At 51.6% G+C, this 16,785-nt stretch overlaps 1 protein-coding gene across 3 annotated transcripts in view; it reads right to left on the bottom strand.

The window, feature by feature from the left end:
- The window catches only part of CHERP (calcium homeostasis endoplasmic reticulum protein), a 33,388-nt gene extending 22,040 nt beyond the window's left edge, over positions 1–11,348 (bottom strand). For 2 of the 3 annotated variants that reach the window (XM_006768442.2, XM_015567009.1), the window contains exons 1-9: positions 11,315–11,348; positions 10,832–11,005; positions 6,833–7,017; positions 5,432–5,569; positions 4,993–5,144; positions 3,329–3,473; positions 3,146–3,235; positions 1,555–1,813; positions 644–819 (exon numbers count right to left, since the gene is read on the bottom strand). In XM_006768442.2, coding sequence (XP_006768505.1) covers positions 644–819; positions 1,555–1,813; positions 3,146–3,235; positions 3,329–3,473; positions 4,993–5,144; positions 5,432–5,569; positions 6,833–7,017; positions 10,832–11,005; positions 11,315–11,339 — 1,344 coding nt within the window. In that variant the 5' untranslated portion in view covers positions 11,340–11,348. The remainder of the gene's footprint in view (positions 1–643; positions 820–1,554; positions 1,814–3,145; positions 3,236–3,328; positions 3,474–4,992; positions 5,145–5,431; positions 5,570–6,832; positions 7,018–10,831; positions 11,006–11,314) is intronic. The other variant, XM_006768443.2, reaches the window with a different exon arrangement.
- Positions 11,349–16,785: the final 5,437 nt, after the last annotated feature.

Below are 16,785 nucleotides of genomic sequence, written 5' to 3'. Positions count from 1 at the left end.
CTTTAAAAATGGCAATCATTTCAAAACGTGTAAGATGCCTCATGGGCAGGCCTGGCCAAGTGCATTGCCAGGCCATGGCGTCTGACTATGGACTGCCGACCGAGGGCAGACCCTCGGTGAGGGGGCCCTGTTGTCATGAGCCTCCTAGTGCTGCTCTGCTGGATGAGATGACCCTTGCCCTTGCCTAGAAGTTTCTGACCCCAAGGAAACGGGAGGAAGTGACCAGTAGCTCAGCCCCAGAATATGCTGCCTGACACTGTGACCTTCCACCTCTTTTAAAAGCACCATGTTCTCCCCAGGGTGACAAGGTGTTGACACTTTGCTAATGAAACGAGTCAAAACAAGGGAAGGAAAGGGAGCACCCTCCTGTGCTGTGTGGGATTTCCCTGCACTCCCTGGGAAACGGGACCTGTTACCGACAATCCCAAATGATCAAAGCACCAGAGGAGGCAAGGCCTGCCTTTCTTGCTTCACCTAATCCCAGTACCGTGGGAAGACGGGGCTATCGTACCCTCCCCCCAGACCCTGCTGCAGAGCTTCCAGTCCCCCAGCAAGCGGCTAAAAGCCCCTCCCCTACAGAGGCTGCCCGCACCCTGGTCGTCAGTCTCGTTAGGCCCAAGCTCACCTGCCCCGTAAGAAATACCTGCTGTTGACCCCAAGGAGCAACGGGGTGAGGCTGGTCAAACCACGGCGGTTTGTTAGGTGGGATCTGGTCGTGGGGCCCAGGGCCCCGGGGGCCGGTGGCTGCAGGGTCCTGGACCCCTCCTGAGGCGTCGTATTCAGAGGAGCCGGGCATTTGGATGGGAGGCTTGCTGTCATCTGGAACCAGGCAAGAAGGCAGTTAGTGGAGGCCACAGCAGCAGGAGGCACCACCCAAACGGTCATCAGCGGACACCCGGGCAGCCCAGACTGGGCTTCATTTCCTGAGAAATCCCCGCTTCACGACCCAAGGAAAACTGCTGGGAAGGCAGCAGGACACACACTTCTGTTCTGAAAGCTTTACAGCAAGTACCGTACTGCTACCAGGTTGACCTTAGTTTGCTGAAGAATTTTTACATTGCTGAATTTTATTACCTACTCTGTATCCAATTCAAGTATCACTTCCTCCCATTTGATGTTAAGTTATTAGGCTTCTTCAGTGTTAAACCATCCTTATACATTCCTGGAACATGTCCTTTTTGGTCATAATATATTTTAAAGATACTTGGCTGGTTTTAATTTGCTAAGATTTTGTTCAGTATTTCTGCATCTTTATTCAGAAGCGACAATGAATTATATTTGTAATTCTTGTTCTGTCCTTGCCCAACTGGTGAGAAAGTTATCTCGGTCTTGGAAAATGATTTGGGCAGCTTTCCTCTTTGCCTGTTCTCTGGGACAGTTTATAAAGGAGAAGTGAGTTGTAAAAGTTTTATTACGTTTAAATGGGAAATTCCCCAGCCTGCTGCTTTAAACTGATTAGAATCTGGCCCGAGACTCCAAAACTAGAGCCCTTCTCTGAGGGAAGCTGCTTGCTGGGACCAGCCCCCAAGAGTGGGTGCAGGGGGGGCCACATACCGGGCTGGGTGGTGGGCGGGATGGCGGGGGCGGGCGTAGGGGCTGGCGGTGGGGCAGGTGGTGGTGGTGTGGCCTTGACTTCAGCTTCTATTTGTGGCATCTGGATCTGCTGCTGCTGCTGTTGCTGCTGCTGCTGCTGCTGCTGTTGGGCCAGGCTGTTGACAAACTCCTCATGCTGCGTCTTGAGGGTCTGGATCTGCTGCTGGAAGGCCAGCTGCACTGGCTGGACCACCGAGGAGTACTCATTGATAAGCGTTGCCTGGTAGAAAGAGAAGGGCGGGGGCACTCAGTGCTCGAGCCTCAGGGCCCACCCATTCCAGAGCAGCATGGGGTCAAATGCTAGGAAAGCACTGGGAAATCGGGGTGCTGCCAGGGGCAGTGAGGCCCAGCTGGCAGGTGACGTCATGGAAACCGATCAACTTGGTCTTGACAACCAGACCACCTATCTAGCCAAAATCTTGGTGATGTGCAGTGCAGTTTAGAATTCCCTAAATGATAGCTGTGCCCTAGGCTGTGGCCACACAGACTTTAAACATACATCACTGGCAAATGTTCTGAGACATGCTCATGGGCTGTGCGTGCTTGCTGCCTGGCTTTGAATAAGTCACCACCGCCCTGAGCCTCAATTTTTCTCATCTGCAAAATGGGACAACATTAAGACCAACTTCTGAAGACTTCAGGGAGAAATCAGCAAATAACACACGGAAAGGGACTAGTATGGTAGAGGCTTAGTAAACACGAGCTATCACATTTACTAAGCTGAACTCAGAGGAAAAAAAACAGCCTTAACTGCTGTATAGCAATACCAGTCCACAGGCCGATGCTCTATCCACTGAACCAAACCGGTTTCGGCAATACCAGTCCATTTTTATTTAACATCAGAAAAAGTGGGCAAAATGCAGAGAAAGTAGGAAATGCACTTTCCTCATGTGTTTCTGAGCACGAGGGCCTGTCCGCTGTGGAGAAGATGGCCTTTAGGACCATCATCGAGGGAAGCAGCCGGCACAGGGCTCCTGACATTCAGCCAGGCCTTCCAGCCTGGGAGAAGGGGTGTGAGCTGTGCTTTTTATTCCAGAAGCTGCGCATAGGGCAGTGATGCTGGTACCATGGTAGAGGGGACCAAGAAGACCCTCCCTGCCCTGTGCCCCTCCCCTGGGCAAAGCAGACATGTACGGGGAGCACTGACTGCACCAGGTGATGGCCACAGCAGCCTAGACTACCTGGGGTCTCCTTACCTTCCCATCGTGTGAATGCGGGCCTGGAGGACCAGCGCAAACAAGCCAATGACACCCTGAGAACAGGGCCTACATTGGGAAACTCGGTCACTAGTGCACCAGGAAGCCTCCCTGGGAGGGCTCCCCCCTTCCTGTGCATGGGACAGGGCCCCCCAAAGCTGCTGCTCAGACCCCGGCCTTCAGCACTCACTAGAGGCCCACCCGGGCGCCCAGTTTAGAAAATGCCATCTGGGCTCCGAGGCCACCATTCCATCGGCTGTTCCCAGCCCAGGTGGGAGAGGTGGGCCCCGACTTCTGGAAGCTGCTGGGTGGTGTCCCCTGGCCCCGCGTGTAGTTCGGGAGGTGGTGGCACTCACCTGGTACTGGCCAAGCCCCAGGGCCGGGCTCTGCAACTGCTGGATGATGGAGTCGTCAAAGTAGCCGTTCTTCTCCCAGAGCTGCAGGAGCTGGACGTGGGAGGATGAGCAATCACGTCAGGGAGAAACACCTTGCCCCACCCCCTACCCACCTTACTCTACCCTCCAGTCTGCGCCACGTACCCGGGCAATCTTTTGCTGCTTGTCCTCCTCCACGGCCAAGAAGCTGGTGCAGTAGATGGGCACCACAACCTTCTGCAGGGCGGCCAGCAGCTCCCTGGCCTGCTTGCGCTGGCTGTGAGGGAGAGACCTTCCGCGCGTCAGGGCCCTGGGGCGGGACCCGGCCACGCGCCCGTTACCATCGTGGCTCCAGCCATAGCACCCTCTGCCTTCTCAGGGAACGGGCCCCCAACCCGGCTGGGACGAGGGCTGGGCTCCCCACAGGATCTGTGCTGGCGCTTAGGCCCACTGACCGATAGCAGTGGGAGGAGGGAAAACACAGGGCGGGGACCTGCAGAGCAATGCCTGTCACTCTGATCTCCTTGTTAGTAAAATCATCCTTCCCTCCTGGCATAACGGACACAGAGCCTGTGAGAATCCCAATGTCCACAAAGGACAGGCTAGAGCTGCTGTGGCTCAGGGGCCTTGTCTGTGTGGTCTTGCTCAGCACTGTGATCCCACGTGCACAAAAACCTGACTTGGGCCCCGTGTTTCAGGAGGCAGAGGGAGTGTGCCAAGTGTGCCTGGCATTGGGGACCTGCCCCCACATCCTTCAGGGGGCACTCTGAGGATAACTGGGTGTGGAGGTCCCTGCAGCTACACACTGAGGTGGCATGGGGCCCCCAGTGTGGCAGTGAGCCCAGATGGCATGAGGCAAGTGGCTGGAACCCCTCCCAACACCAAGTTCAACAGAGAGAGCTCACAGACTGGAGCAAGTGCCTGGAGTAGGGAAGTGGGTCATGGGAGGGAGAGCAGTCCAGGCGGAGGAGAGGTAGGACAGGGCTGTCTCTGCAGAGCTGCCTGGAGTCAGAAGAGGAGTGAATAAAGCAGGAAGGCAGGGAAAGTCCCAGGCGGCTGCTTATTTCCCCACATGTGAAATAAGGAGATGATGATGTAGGGAGTGGATGAGTGTGGCGCGAGGGGGGCAGGGACCCAGGATATATGCGTGGCGGAAGACAGGGCAGGGCAAAGGACTGAGAGGGACAGGTCAGTTTCCGCTGCCCTTACTTACGGGCACCATGCCCTTCAGCTGGCCAAGCTCAAAGCCAAACATGGCAGCCACACACTGCCTTACTAGCACTGCTTCCTTCAGCCTGTCTCCTCCCGGGGCCTATCTTGGCCCAGGAATTTGGTTCCTTAAGTTAACCTTTGTCATAAGGCCCCCAAAAGGCAGTGCAGATGTAACCACTGGCCTGGGGAGGGCTGTGGGGATGGGGATTTGTCTTGGTGGGCTGGGACATAGGGTCCACAAGGGGAACCCATCATCAAGGACCCTGAAGCAGGGCAGAGTCAGCTGACTGAGGGTGTGTAATGTGTATCATTGACGCGGAGCTGACAGCCAACAGAGAGATACCGAAAGATACCAGAATTTGCCCTGAATGAGGAGTGAAGGAACTGTGGCCCTAGGTGAGGTGGGGATGGGGATCCAGGGATAGGCTGAGGTGTGTGTGTTGGGGGGGGGGGGGGGGGAGTGGGAAGAGGAGGAGCTTGTGGCATAGATGACCCTCTCCAGGGTCCCTGGACAAATGACCCACATCCTGAGACCAGCCAAGGTACTGAGTGAAGTGCAGTGGCCACAAGAGGGCCAGAAGAAGAGGGAAGGCAAGCGGGTCCCGAGAGGCCCTTACCAGTGGTGCAGCACGTCATTGATCAGGTAGATGAGGTGCAGCCGCAGCTCAAAGTGTGCCCCATCAGCTGTGATGCGGTTCCGGAGGTGGCCTGCCATCAGCTCACAGTGCGGAGGGGACTTCGCGTTGCTGAACATCCAGTTCTTCCCGGCCTGCAACAGACAGAGCAATGGGTGAGAGAGTTGGGCTCCCCCAGCCAGAGCCTGGGCAGGTGCCCAGAGTGGTCAGGGCACAGCCGAGGGTGTGGTGCTCAAGGGCTCGGCCACATGCTGCAGCTTCTGCCTGCCTTCCCCTTCTCTTGGAGATGCTCAAGGGGGAAGGGCAAGAGTAGACGGGGCATCGCTACGGCAGCCCTGGCCCAGAGGCTTTGGTGGGCTCTCACCTGTCAGGAGCACTAGGTTCTGGGAGCACTGAGCCCACCCGGCCCCACTGCTCTCACCGAGATGGCATCTTTGGTGCACGTGTCAATGATCGGCTGCAGCAGGTTGTCAAACTCGTTCATGTCCAGCTGGGTCTCCTCCAGGAGCTTCTGCATCTGCTGCTCCACCGCATGGGCCACGGCCGCCGTCACCTGCTCCTGGAAGGCCAGACGGGACCAAGACTGCCCATCAATGTCCCACAGCAGCAGCAGGCCCTTCCCTCACATCCACAGCCTCACACCTACAGGGGCAGTCACGGCCACGGCGGGCAGAGGTTAGAGCAGTGATGGAGAACCTATGACACGCCAACTCATGTTTTTGGTTGATTTTTCTTTGTTAAATGGCATTTAAATATATAAAATAAATATCAAAAATATAAGTCTTTGTTTTACTATGGTTGCAAATATCAAAAAATTTCTGTATGTGACACGGCACCAGAGTTAAGTTGGGGTTTTTCAAAATGCTGACACGCCGAGCTCAAAAGGTTCGCCATCACTGCGTTAGAGCAAGATGAGACAGAGGGAAAGACAATGTCCACCCCTACCCCAGGTGACAGATGGAATGATTAAGACCCAGAGGAACAGGGGACCTCTGCAGGCTAATTAAACACAAACAGAAAGTGGACAGACAGCACAGAGAGGACTTATGAAAGGTCACTGGTCAGGAGAAAGGAGAGCAACCAGGGAATGGAAAATTAAAACACGATAGCAGTTTTATCGTTATCCTGGCAAACTGAGAGACTGCTGAAATCTGGGACTTCTGTGGGGACAGGCAGTCCGACCAGGGCTGGCCGAGGCTAGACCACCCATCCTATGAGAGGCTCCAGCCAGAAACTGAGGGTGAGTGAGCTGGCATGTTTTGTTGTCAGCAATATGACAGTGATCTTAAATATAGTAATAAAACAGGGGCTGGTGTTTCAGATGCCTTATTCTTTTTATTCGTCTCATTTTCCATGTGATTCATCGTACTATATTTGGCAAAAAGTATTAGAACTGTAATGGATCAGGACAGAAGGGTCCTTCCCTCAACAGCTTGGAGTGACCTGGCTAGCAAGAACTGGTGCCAATGGCACCAAAGGCCACATGGTATTCTGTTACACAATTTCTAACGTGTAGTCCCACTCATAGGTGTCCACTCCAGTAAACAGCTTGGGTAATGATTTCACTGGAATGAGACGTAACCTCTGTCCAGAGGGACTGGGCTAAACACGCCATGGGTAGTGGCAGCACTGTCCACAGCACTGATGCTTGGTAATGGGTCCTCCTGATAGCTATTTGTAAGTCCCAATGTACAGATGCAAACACTGAGGCACAAGGGTGAGCTCCAGAGACCACCTGAGGACAAAAAGGGGGAAGGGGAGGGCCCTAGGCCTACTCAGGGCTGATGGGAGTGGGAGGGAAGAAGAGGAGCAGGCCCCATACCTGTCTGAGGGCAAGCAGGTGCTGCTCCTGCTGCTGCAGGTTCCACTGGCTCTGCTGGATGAGCTCGTCCATTGACGGGGCTCCCTGGGCGGGTGGGATGGGTGCAGCAGGGGCTAACGGGGGCTGTGTGAGGGGTGGCAGCGCTGCGGCTGGCTCCAGCTCTGGGGCCTGCTGCTTGCAGATGACTGGCAGAAGAGGAGAAAAGGTGCCCTGGTGAGAGGGTGGCTGGGGTCTAGGTGTCTCCTTGGCTGCCTCTTGGGCAGCCCTCAGCCATAGGCGCTCCCCTCTCTACACTTACCATCCACAAGAGGACTTCTGCACTGTGCTGCAGCCATACTCCCTGCCTCTGCCACACCACCACCGAAGTCTGCCAGGTTCCACTCACGCTCAGCCTGGCTCTCCCACCCCTCTCATTCCCCCAGAGCCTAGAACCAGCCCCTTTCCCGTGTCCCATCCACCACCTTCCACTTTTGTACCAGTCCTCTCCTTGGAGATCTCAGGACTGTAACCCTGCCACTCCTTCCAACACTGTCTGTCTTGCCCAGTGTCCTCTGGCACAGACCAAGCTAGAGCCCATCCCCCTTCCCCCTCCCCTCCTCACCAAGGCCTAAACTGAAGCTAAACCCAGGCCAAAGCTCTGCCCCCACGAGCATCTCTCTGCTACCATCCCCTAATATACTCTTTACTTTCAGGTCATCAGAGCCACCTGACGCCCAGCCAGGGACCCCAAAATAGGAGCAGGCAGCACCCCTGAGCACATGCTGTGGCCCCTCACCACGTGCCCCTTGATTTCCTTATCCTGACTCTGTTTGGGGAAAGGGACTCCTCGGAGTCAATCGAGGTTGAGCCAGGGTGAGACGACCATCCTACTGGTAGGAGACTGGGTCAGGTGGGTGTGTGCCCGGATGTGGCCAGATGAGAAGAGATAGACATTTGGGTGGTGGGATGTGGGGGGTTCTGCTGGGAAGGGTCGCTGAACAAAATGGTCTCCCCATCGGCCACTGGGTCTTGTCTGGTCTGAACATGACCACCCACTGCTGGAACCCTGCTGAGTCCCATCCCAAGGGGACCTGGCCTTTGGACAAAGACAGGCAGACAGAACAGATGGTGCTGTCCAGGGCCCATCTCGGGACACTCAGTCACTTCTTAGATCTGGTTGAGCCTTCTGGTGTTGACACCCTCAGGGACATCCTCCTCCACTTCCCAGAGACATTTCTTCAGCAAATCTGTTCTCTCACTTTTATTTCTTCATTTTCTCCCTCTTTCTGGCTCCTTCCCAGAAGCCCCAAAATACATTTGTTTCTGTCTTTAAAAACTTCCCCTTAATCGCATGCCCCTCATCTCAACAATTTCACAGCCAAGATTCCGTTTCAATTAATCTCTCCTTTATCTTACTTGCCCAGGGAAAGTCTGGCTCTGTTCACCCATCCCAACCCCTATCCCCACAGCCCTGGGGGACATCCTTATTCAGCCTGATGGCCCTGTCACAGGCCCCTGTCTCACTCAGTCCGTGTGGCCCCTTCCTCTTTCTCTCTGACCCTTAACTGCTGGGATGCCAGGGCTGTCTCTCTCTGAAACCCCTAGGGGAATGCAGTTACAATCAGCATACCATAACTCCTAACTCTATCATGTTCACCCCGGATTCCTTGAGCTCTGGACCTAATGACAGCTCGAACAGCCCATAGCTTTCCACAGGCATGCATATCCTCCTGCCCCATGCTCCACCCCACCAAGTCCTACTCCTGATCTCTGTGGCTGGCATGGCTATGCCCATATACCCAAGCCAGAACCCAGAAGGCACAAACCCCCGTCTTTCCTTTGCACCTCACACTGACAAGTTAACCCGTGCTGTCATCAGCTTCCTAGATCACATTCTGGTGTGTCCCTGCTGTCACTGCCACAACTCTAGTGTCACTGGCATCACCCTTGAAACTGGTCTCCGAGTCCAATCCGGTCCCCTCCACGTGGCAATATAGTGATGCTGCTCAGAGTGTGGTCTGAGGAGCAGTCAGGTGAAAGATTACACAAATACAGAAATGGTGAAGAAGTACTTGACACTTTTATGGCTCGCATTTTTACTCTATTTTGCAAAGGTATATTCTCTACAACAGAATTTTTAAAAAAAACAAAAACTGGTCCTTCAACACAGTTTGCAAAACGCCATTCTAGAACAGTTCTGGGCTCCAGTCTTTACAATGACTAACCCTGCTCCACAACACAGACCTGGAACCAACCCTTCAAGAGACCCCCAAAGCTCCTAAGTCCTTGGCAAGCCAGCCCTCCCTACTCTGCACCCTCACTTTGAGTCACTCTAAGAACCCCTCCTTCTCTGAGCTTCAACCACCTTGAGCTCTTGTCCCCTCCACTTCCTAGTCCCCCTAAGGCGGTTTCCTCTGCCTGAACACTTTTCTCTCTTCAGTTTCCATCTGGCTAACTCTATGCATTCTTCAATCACAGCTGGATATTGTTACCTGCACAAAACACTTCATGAGCCCCAATCTTCCCCTGCTAAAAGCACCCTTCCTTCCTGGGTTATGGCACCAAGTCCCCAAGCAGCCCTGGATTGCTAACCCCACAGGGCAGGGTGAGTGAGCTCCCCTTGCAAGGGAAGCAGCTCTCACTCCTGGTCACTCCAGTCAAAGCACTGTCCTCCCCTTGTCCCCCCTACCTGGTTATGTCAAAAATATCCATCTGGTGCCCTAGTTCATGGATTCGACCCCTGAACCCCAGGAACCCCCCGGCTGAGTCCCTCAGGCTCAACCCACTGATCTAATTCAGATCTTACCATCAGATGCTCCTGTTCACTCCCTGCTGGCCTCACTGGTTCCAGCCTCTACTCCTGCTCCCTCCAGCTTGGCCACAGTGACCATACGAACCTGACCCATCACCCCTTTGTTTCAAACTCTCTCGTGGCTTCACACTTTCTGTAGCAGCGGTTTTAAACTGCTGTGCAGGGGCTATGAAGTAACTGCTCCAGGGGCATGTAAGCACAGACACCATTTTGCCTACAATTTCAGGAAGCCGATCTCCCTCACCCCCATCTCAACTATAACTATGCACAAGAACCCCTGAACTGAAGGTGAAAACCCCAACATTCCCCTGGCAATTCCACTCCAGACCAAATGCTTTCCCCCTCCACACATGTTCTTTGTTCCAGCCGTGCTGGGCCTCTCATGGTTTCTCCCATGGATACCCAAACACACCAAGCTTGTTCAAGCAATTGCACCTTAGCAGTTTCTTACAAATTCTTTGTTAAACGCTACCGTGTACTATGAATTAGGGCACAAGAATGACCCAAAACAAAGTCTGGTGCTTGTAGTCCAGGGAACATTCAGCTTTCAGTGCCCATCAACTTGAGCAATCCTCTACTCATTCAAATGTATTCAGAAGCCAGGTAATCATTACTGGACAAAACTGATGGAGGACCTTACCACCTGGAGGCTATTTGTTATTCAAAGGCCAGCTGTGATTTCTAACTCCATCTTAAATCCTCCGAGGGCACGACCAGAATCCTGATGTCCAACTCAGTGAACACTGTAAACCTCTGCAAAGAACTAAAACCCAACGGGACAACGCTTTTTGATTTGGACTATAAGCAACTGAAATGCACAAGAACCTTGCTGGACCCAGGAAGAGCCCACAAAGGGAGCTGAACAGTGGCTCAAAACAGAGTCCCGGTCCAGCCTCTATCACTTCCTTTCTGGAAAACACTGAAGCAATCACTACTTCTGCTGACCCCAGTCATCACGTTTGCAAAAACAATCGAAAAATCCCTGATCTCGAGCCCAGAAGGTGGATCCATAACCTCCTTCCCCATTACACTCGGACCGAGCAACCACTTGCTTGCAGGCCTGGGAGCAACGGAAGGGATCGTGAAGACCTAGCTCCCACAATTGGAAAGAGCATGCGACCCAAAAGAAGGCGGCTTGGGGCAGAGCCTGCACTGGTATCAGAGAAAGAAATCGCTCCAGGGTGCGACCAGAGCTGGAGAGGACTCACGCTGCTGCTGCTCCAGCGCTAGCTTGCACTTGTAGTAACTGTAGAAGTCGCCTCCGAACAGAAACGAGAATTTGGGGTTGTCCTTCTGCTTCTCCATCGTCATCTTCTCAAACTCGGGCCCGTTGCGAGCCACGAACTGGGCCAGTTTGTCGATGACATTTCGAAGCTCCTGGTCTGGAGAACGGAGAAAAGGCCACGCGGGGCGTCAGCGAGGACCGCCCAAATCCGGGGGCCCCGGCGCACCAGCCGCCGTCCGCCAGGTCGGGATCTCTAGGGGTGGGCCCCGCAGAGGCCGCCCTTGTACGGGTCCTGGTAGGGGCCACAAGCGCGCCGGGAATGCGGAGACCCGCGGGAGAGGCCGCAAGCGAACCCGGGAGGCCGAGCCCCGCCCCCTCCTAGGCCCGGGGACCTCAGGAGGCGGGGTAGGCCAACAGGGGATCCGGGGGAGAGAGAAACGGTCCCTAAACTCGCGCTGGGCCTCACCGTCGGGTGGCAGCGGCATCTCCATGGCTCCTGCCGCCGGCCGGTGAGCATTCTTAACGGGTGCTGTATTTATTTATTTATTTAGTACGTGGTGCGCAGACGCAGGGACTCTTCTGCGCTTGCGCGGAGGGGCCTCTGTCTCCCGCCGCCCCAGAACCGCTGGGTCAGCCGTGCCGACCGTTATCTGTGGCAGGGGCTCTTTGCAGCCCGGGGGCCCGGTGGGGCACGTTCTCCGCAGGGCGAGGGGGCTGGGAGTGCTTGTCTGGGTCAGGGCCTGTGTTGTATTGTCGGGGGAGCGGCAGTGAAGAGACTGCGAGGCGAGGTGAGTGCGGGAGGCTCCCAGGCCAGCCCCGCGGTAGAAACGGAACCCGGAGTCGCCGGGCTCGGTGAGGATGGAACTGGGCTGAGTGGATTCCAAAGATCCTCCCACTCGGTTTCTGTCGCCGCAGCATGTGGTAAGGAAGACTTTGCGGCGAGAACTTGCGCAGCCTGCGTGGCTTCCGCGTCGTGGAGCGCCCACGGCCGACCTCCGGCGACTCGCTTGCAAGACTGCCCGCCTTCCTGAAAGGAGCAGTGATGTAACTTCTAACACGAGTGTGGACGTTAAGAAACGCCCAAACCTCTAGGGAATTTTTATGAGTTTATTTGCGCCAAACTGACAGTTGCGGGGGAGCAAAATCTCAAGGAATTGAGAAGGTGCTCTGGAGAATGGCAGCTGAGCAGCTTAGTTTATACATTAAAATAGGAGGAGCGGCACGGAGGGTTACATGCAGTCGCCTGGTGGTAGGTTAAGGGAGTGGGAGAAAACAAAGCGAGGAGATTATCTGGGACTGGATAAACAGACAAAATAGAGAAACATGTACTTTTGCGTTCGCGGGCACGGATAGTTAACATGTACAGCACGTAGAGATGGTGTACGGGGAACAATGTAACATTGAGGGGTTCTTGCCCCGTGGGGTCCGGGCAAGATTATCCTCACCTTTCTTTCTTTTGTATGTTATCTTAGCCCTGGCCGGGTAGTTCAGTTGGTTGGAGCATCGGCTGGTTCACCGAAAGATTGCGGGTCCGACTCCCCGTCAAGGCACATAACTAGTTTTCCGGTTCCATCCCGGGTCCAGGGCGTGTACAGGAGGCAACCAATTGATCTTGCTCTCACATTGATGTTCCTCTCTCCTCTCTCTAAAGATCAATGAAAGCATATCCTAGGGTGAGGATTAAAAAAAAAAAAAAGGTATGTTATCTTAGATGCAAAAAGGAAATAGGACAGGCTCCTTATAAGATGAAGATTGACTTTTGACAAGGAAGCTACAGACAGGCCTGGGGCATAAATACCTGCCATGACCTGCCTTCAGTTAGGAATTTTTATGTTCAGACCATCCAATGGGGTTACTTTCTGTCTGCTTGTAAGGCCTGCCATGCAGACCTCCCCTGAACTTGTCGGGTTTAGTATGTGGTCCCTTTTTCGATAAGAGGATGAAATTAATGCATGCTAATTGTGGGGAAAGATAAGCAGCCAACTAGAGCACACGGTGGACATCCCCTGATACTTAGTTGGCCATTTTTTCTATGCAAATTGATGCACATTTTAGATACACTTTTCATTGTTACAAAATGTCTCCTTTCGACACTGGGATTGCCTCCTGTATGCCAGAGGCCAGGGGTTGGCAAACTTCTATAAAGGGCCAGATTGCAAATATTTTAGGCTCTATGGGCCAAGAGGCAAAATTCAGGATATTATGTAGGTACTTTTAAAAATGTATTTACTGCCCTAGCCAGTTTGGCTCAGTGGATAGAGTGTCAGCCTATGGACCAAAGGGTCCCAGGTTTGATTCCTATCAAGGGCACATACCTAGTTGCAGGCTCCTCCCTGGCCGAGGCCCCGGTCGGGGTTCATGCAGGAGGGAACCAATCGATGTGATTCTGTCACATTGATGTTTCTCTGTCTTTCCCTCTCTCTTCCACTCTCCCTAAAAAATCAATGGAAAAATATCCTCCGGTGAGGATTAACAACAACAACAAAATGTATTTATTGATTTGAAAGAGAGAAACATCAATTTGTTGTTCCGCTAATTTATGCATTCATTGGTTGCTTCTTGTATGTGCTCTGACTAGGGATTGAACCCACAACTTTGGTATATTAGGATGATGCTCTAACTGAGCTACCCAGCCAGGGCCTTTGTAGGTACTTTCATAACCCAAGAGAAAAATGTCCATAACATTTTTATTGGTGGAATTCAAAATGTAATCATTGAGTACAGTTTTAAAAATACAGGTCTATTAATGAGAAGAATGGAATGCTTTTTGAGGTTCCAAGTTAGTCTTTCCTGTTACAAATTGACTAGAGGCCCAGTTCACGAAATTCGTACACTTGGGGTGGTGGTGGTGGGGTCCTTCAGCCTGGCCTGTGCCCTCTCGCAGTCTGGGAGCCCTCAGGGGATGTCTGACTGACTTAGGCCCACAAGGAGTCAGACATACGTAGCAATGCTGCGGAAATGGGAGAGGCTGCCACCACCACTGCTGTGCTCAGCAGCCATGAGCCCGGCTTCTGGCTGAGCGGCACTCCCCCTGTGATCAGTGCGCATCATAGCGACCAGTTGTTCCGCTGTCAGTCGATTTGCATATCAGCCTTTTATTACATAGGATTACAAATGTTCACCTGTAAAGACCAGTGTTGGTTTGCAAAAGTGGGTGCTGGTCCTGGCCTATTTGGCTCAGTAGACAGAGCATTGGCCGTCAGACTGAAGGGTCCCAGGTTTGATACCTGTCCAAGGCACATACCTCAGTGGTCGGCTCAGTCCCCAGTCCCTGGTGGGGGAGCGTGTAGGAGGCAACCATTCGATGCGTCTCTCTCACATCCATGTTTCTCCCCCACTTTATCTAAAAATCAATGGAAAAATATCCTTGGGTGAGGATTTTTTAAAAGGAAGGTGTTGGATGTGGCTTATGGATGAGCAAGTCAGACCTAAGCTCTGCTCTCAGGAGCCTACAGTCTATGGGGTGGGGGATGGGCAGCAGAAAGGCATAAATCAGTAAACATAAGACAGGTGTTACTAAGGAAAACAACTGGGCGCTGAGACCTTCATAAGGGAGGAGGGCAGGGCCTACATTGATAAAGTTATCCAGTAACCAGATAGCTATGTGCACACTCCAGGCATAGGGTCCCATTGTGGGATTTTTCTGTTTAGTATAATGCTTAGTAATCTGGATAGTGTAGGCTTTTTTCCATGTCATAAAGATCTATATCAAGAAGTTTTAACTTGTGACCTGCCATGGATAGACTTCAGAGATAGCACAGAATTTTTGTGAATTGAAGATACACAGCGTTTGTCAGATTAATAGAATCTGTGAACCAAAACAGGTTGATGAATCTGTATTGTCATTTTTTAATGACTGCATATGACTCTGTGGTGTGGATTTACAATAATTGATTGAAGCTGTTACCGGGAAACTCCTGGTTGGGTTCGAGCTGCCTGTCACTGTGTCCAATAACGAAGGCAGGGTTGAATCATATTAGATGTTTATTGGGAAGGCCAGCCAACCAAGAAGACAGGGTGCTTATGAGCATCAAATCCTGCCTTCCAGCAAGATTCAGGGGACAGGATTATAAAGCAGAAGGGGCTGGGGTGAGGAATGCAGCTACGTGCAGGCCTGGGGGTCCACAGACATCAGCTATTGTAATTGTAATTTGTCATCAGGCAATGAGATGATAAGATATTTTGACTCCTCGTGGGTCAGGCCTGACCATGTTTATTGGTTCTACTTGCTGGATTCACAGCTGAGTCACCTCCCTGATCGCTTTGCACAGGCCTTGAAAAGGAAACTTTAAGAAAAATTTAACCCCCTATTCACATGTAAGAAATTTAACCCCCTATACACATAAGTATATGTGTTCTAAGATCTAAAATGATATTACTTTCCAGATTAATTCAGTGCTCTATCAGGTTGTAAGCCCCCCCCCCCCTCCAATCAAAGCCAGACTATGGAGTCTTTTGGGTTGGTTCCATTTTTAGACCATTAAAAGTGTCTTAGTGTGTGTGTGTGTATACACACATATATATGTTACATATGTATATGTATATGTGTGTGTGTGTATGTGTGTATATATATATGTACATATATATACACACATATATATATAACTTGTGTTTAAGGTAGTGCACATTTAATGCTGATAATTGCTCAATTGCCTCCCAGATTGTACATCCATGATTACTAGTTTCATAATTCATTTCGTATTGTTTAAAGTGCATTTATCCAAGACTGAACATTTAAGCATCACAGGGCATCACCTAGGCCCGTGGTCGGCAAACTGCGGCTTGCGAGCCACATGCGGCTCTTTGGCCCCTCGCCTTAGGAGTACCCTAATTAAGTTAATAACAATGTACCTACCTATATAGTTTGTTTAAAAATTTGGCTCTCAAAAGAAATTTCAATCGTTGTACTGTTTTGATATTTGGCTCTGTTGACTAATGAGTTTGCCGACCACTGACCTAGGCTCATTTCAGTGGGCTAATCTAAATCCACTGGTCAGAAGAAAACAGTAGAATTGCCAGATAGAGGCTGCTGCAGAGATGGTCTCCAGGGACTTGGAAACAAGACTTAAGTAAAGAAACTGTACACATCCCTGGATGAGATGAACTTGCAGAAGTGACTTACCTAAGAAGCAAAATGGAGATAAGTTTAAAACCACATGCATGCTTGCTTTGGTCCTGCAAATATGCCATGAAAATGTATTCCATGTCAGAAGTGTGTGCTATATCGTGCACTGCAAACTTATCCAAGGGCTTAACTGTAGCGTATTCCCAATAATGAAACGCTACACTATGTACATAGACACCCAGAATCAAGAAAGAATATTTAATAATATGGGTAAATGTTTCTGGCATATTTTTTAAAAGCGTATTACAAAATAATATACACAATATGCCTTTTTTTTTTTTTTAAAAAAAGCGTACATATCCTCCCCTTCCCCAGATGCAACTGCTCTGTTCGGTTTCTTATGTATCTTCAGAGATAAATTATTCATAAACATTTATGTGTCTCAGTACGTTTTGGAAATTGTTCCTTCTATCCATAGATCCTTCTCATTAAAAAAAGTTTTTATGGATTTTAGAGAGGGAGAGGAATAGATAGAAACATTGATCGCCTCCTGCATGCCCCATGCTGGGGATTTAGCCTGCAGTCTGGGCATGTGCCCTGACCCATAATCAAACCTGTAACCTCTTAGTGCATGGGTTGACACTCAACCACTGAGCTACACAGGCCAGGCTTTCTCATTCTTTTTTACATTGTAGCTTTAACAGTTTAGTTAAACATGTATAAACAATAAGAGTTATTTAAAAACTTGAAGCCTGTTGCACGAAGATTGGCGCAATAGGCCTTCCTTCCCCTGGCTGCCGGCATCGGTTTTCCTCCGGCACCCGGGACCCAGGTCTTTGGTCTGGCCGCAGCGAGGCTTGGGTTTTCTTGTG

The sequence above is a fragment of the Myotis davidii genome, unplaced genomic scaffold (genome assembly GCF_000327345.1).
Source record: "Myotis davidii unplaced genomic scaffold, ASM32734v1 scaffold1203, whole genome shotgun sequence".
Taxonomy (NCBI): domain Eukaryota; kingdom Metazoa; phylum Chordata; class Mammalia; order Chiroptera; family Vespertilionidae; genus Myotis; species Myotis davidii.
The sequence above is the reverse complement of the archived record's forward strand: the minus strand, read 5'-3'. Positions and strand labels throughout refer to the sequence as shown.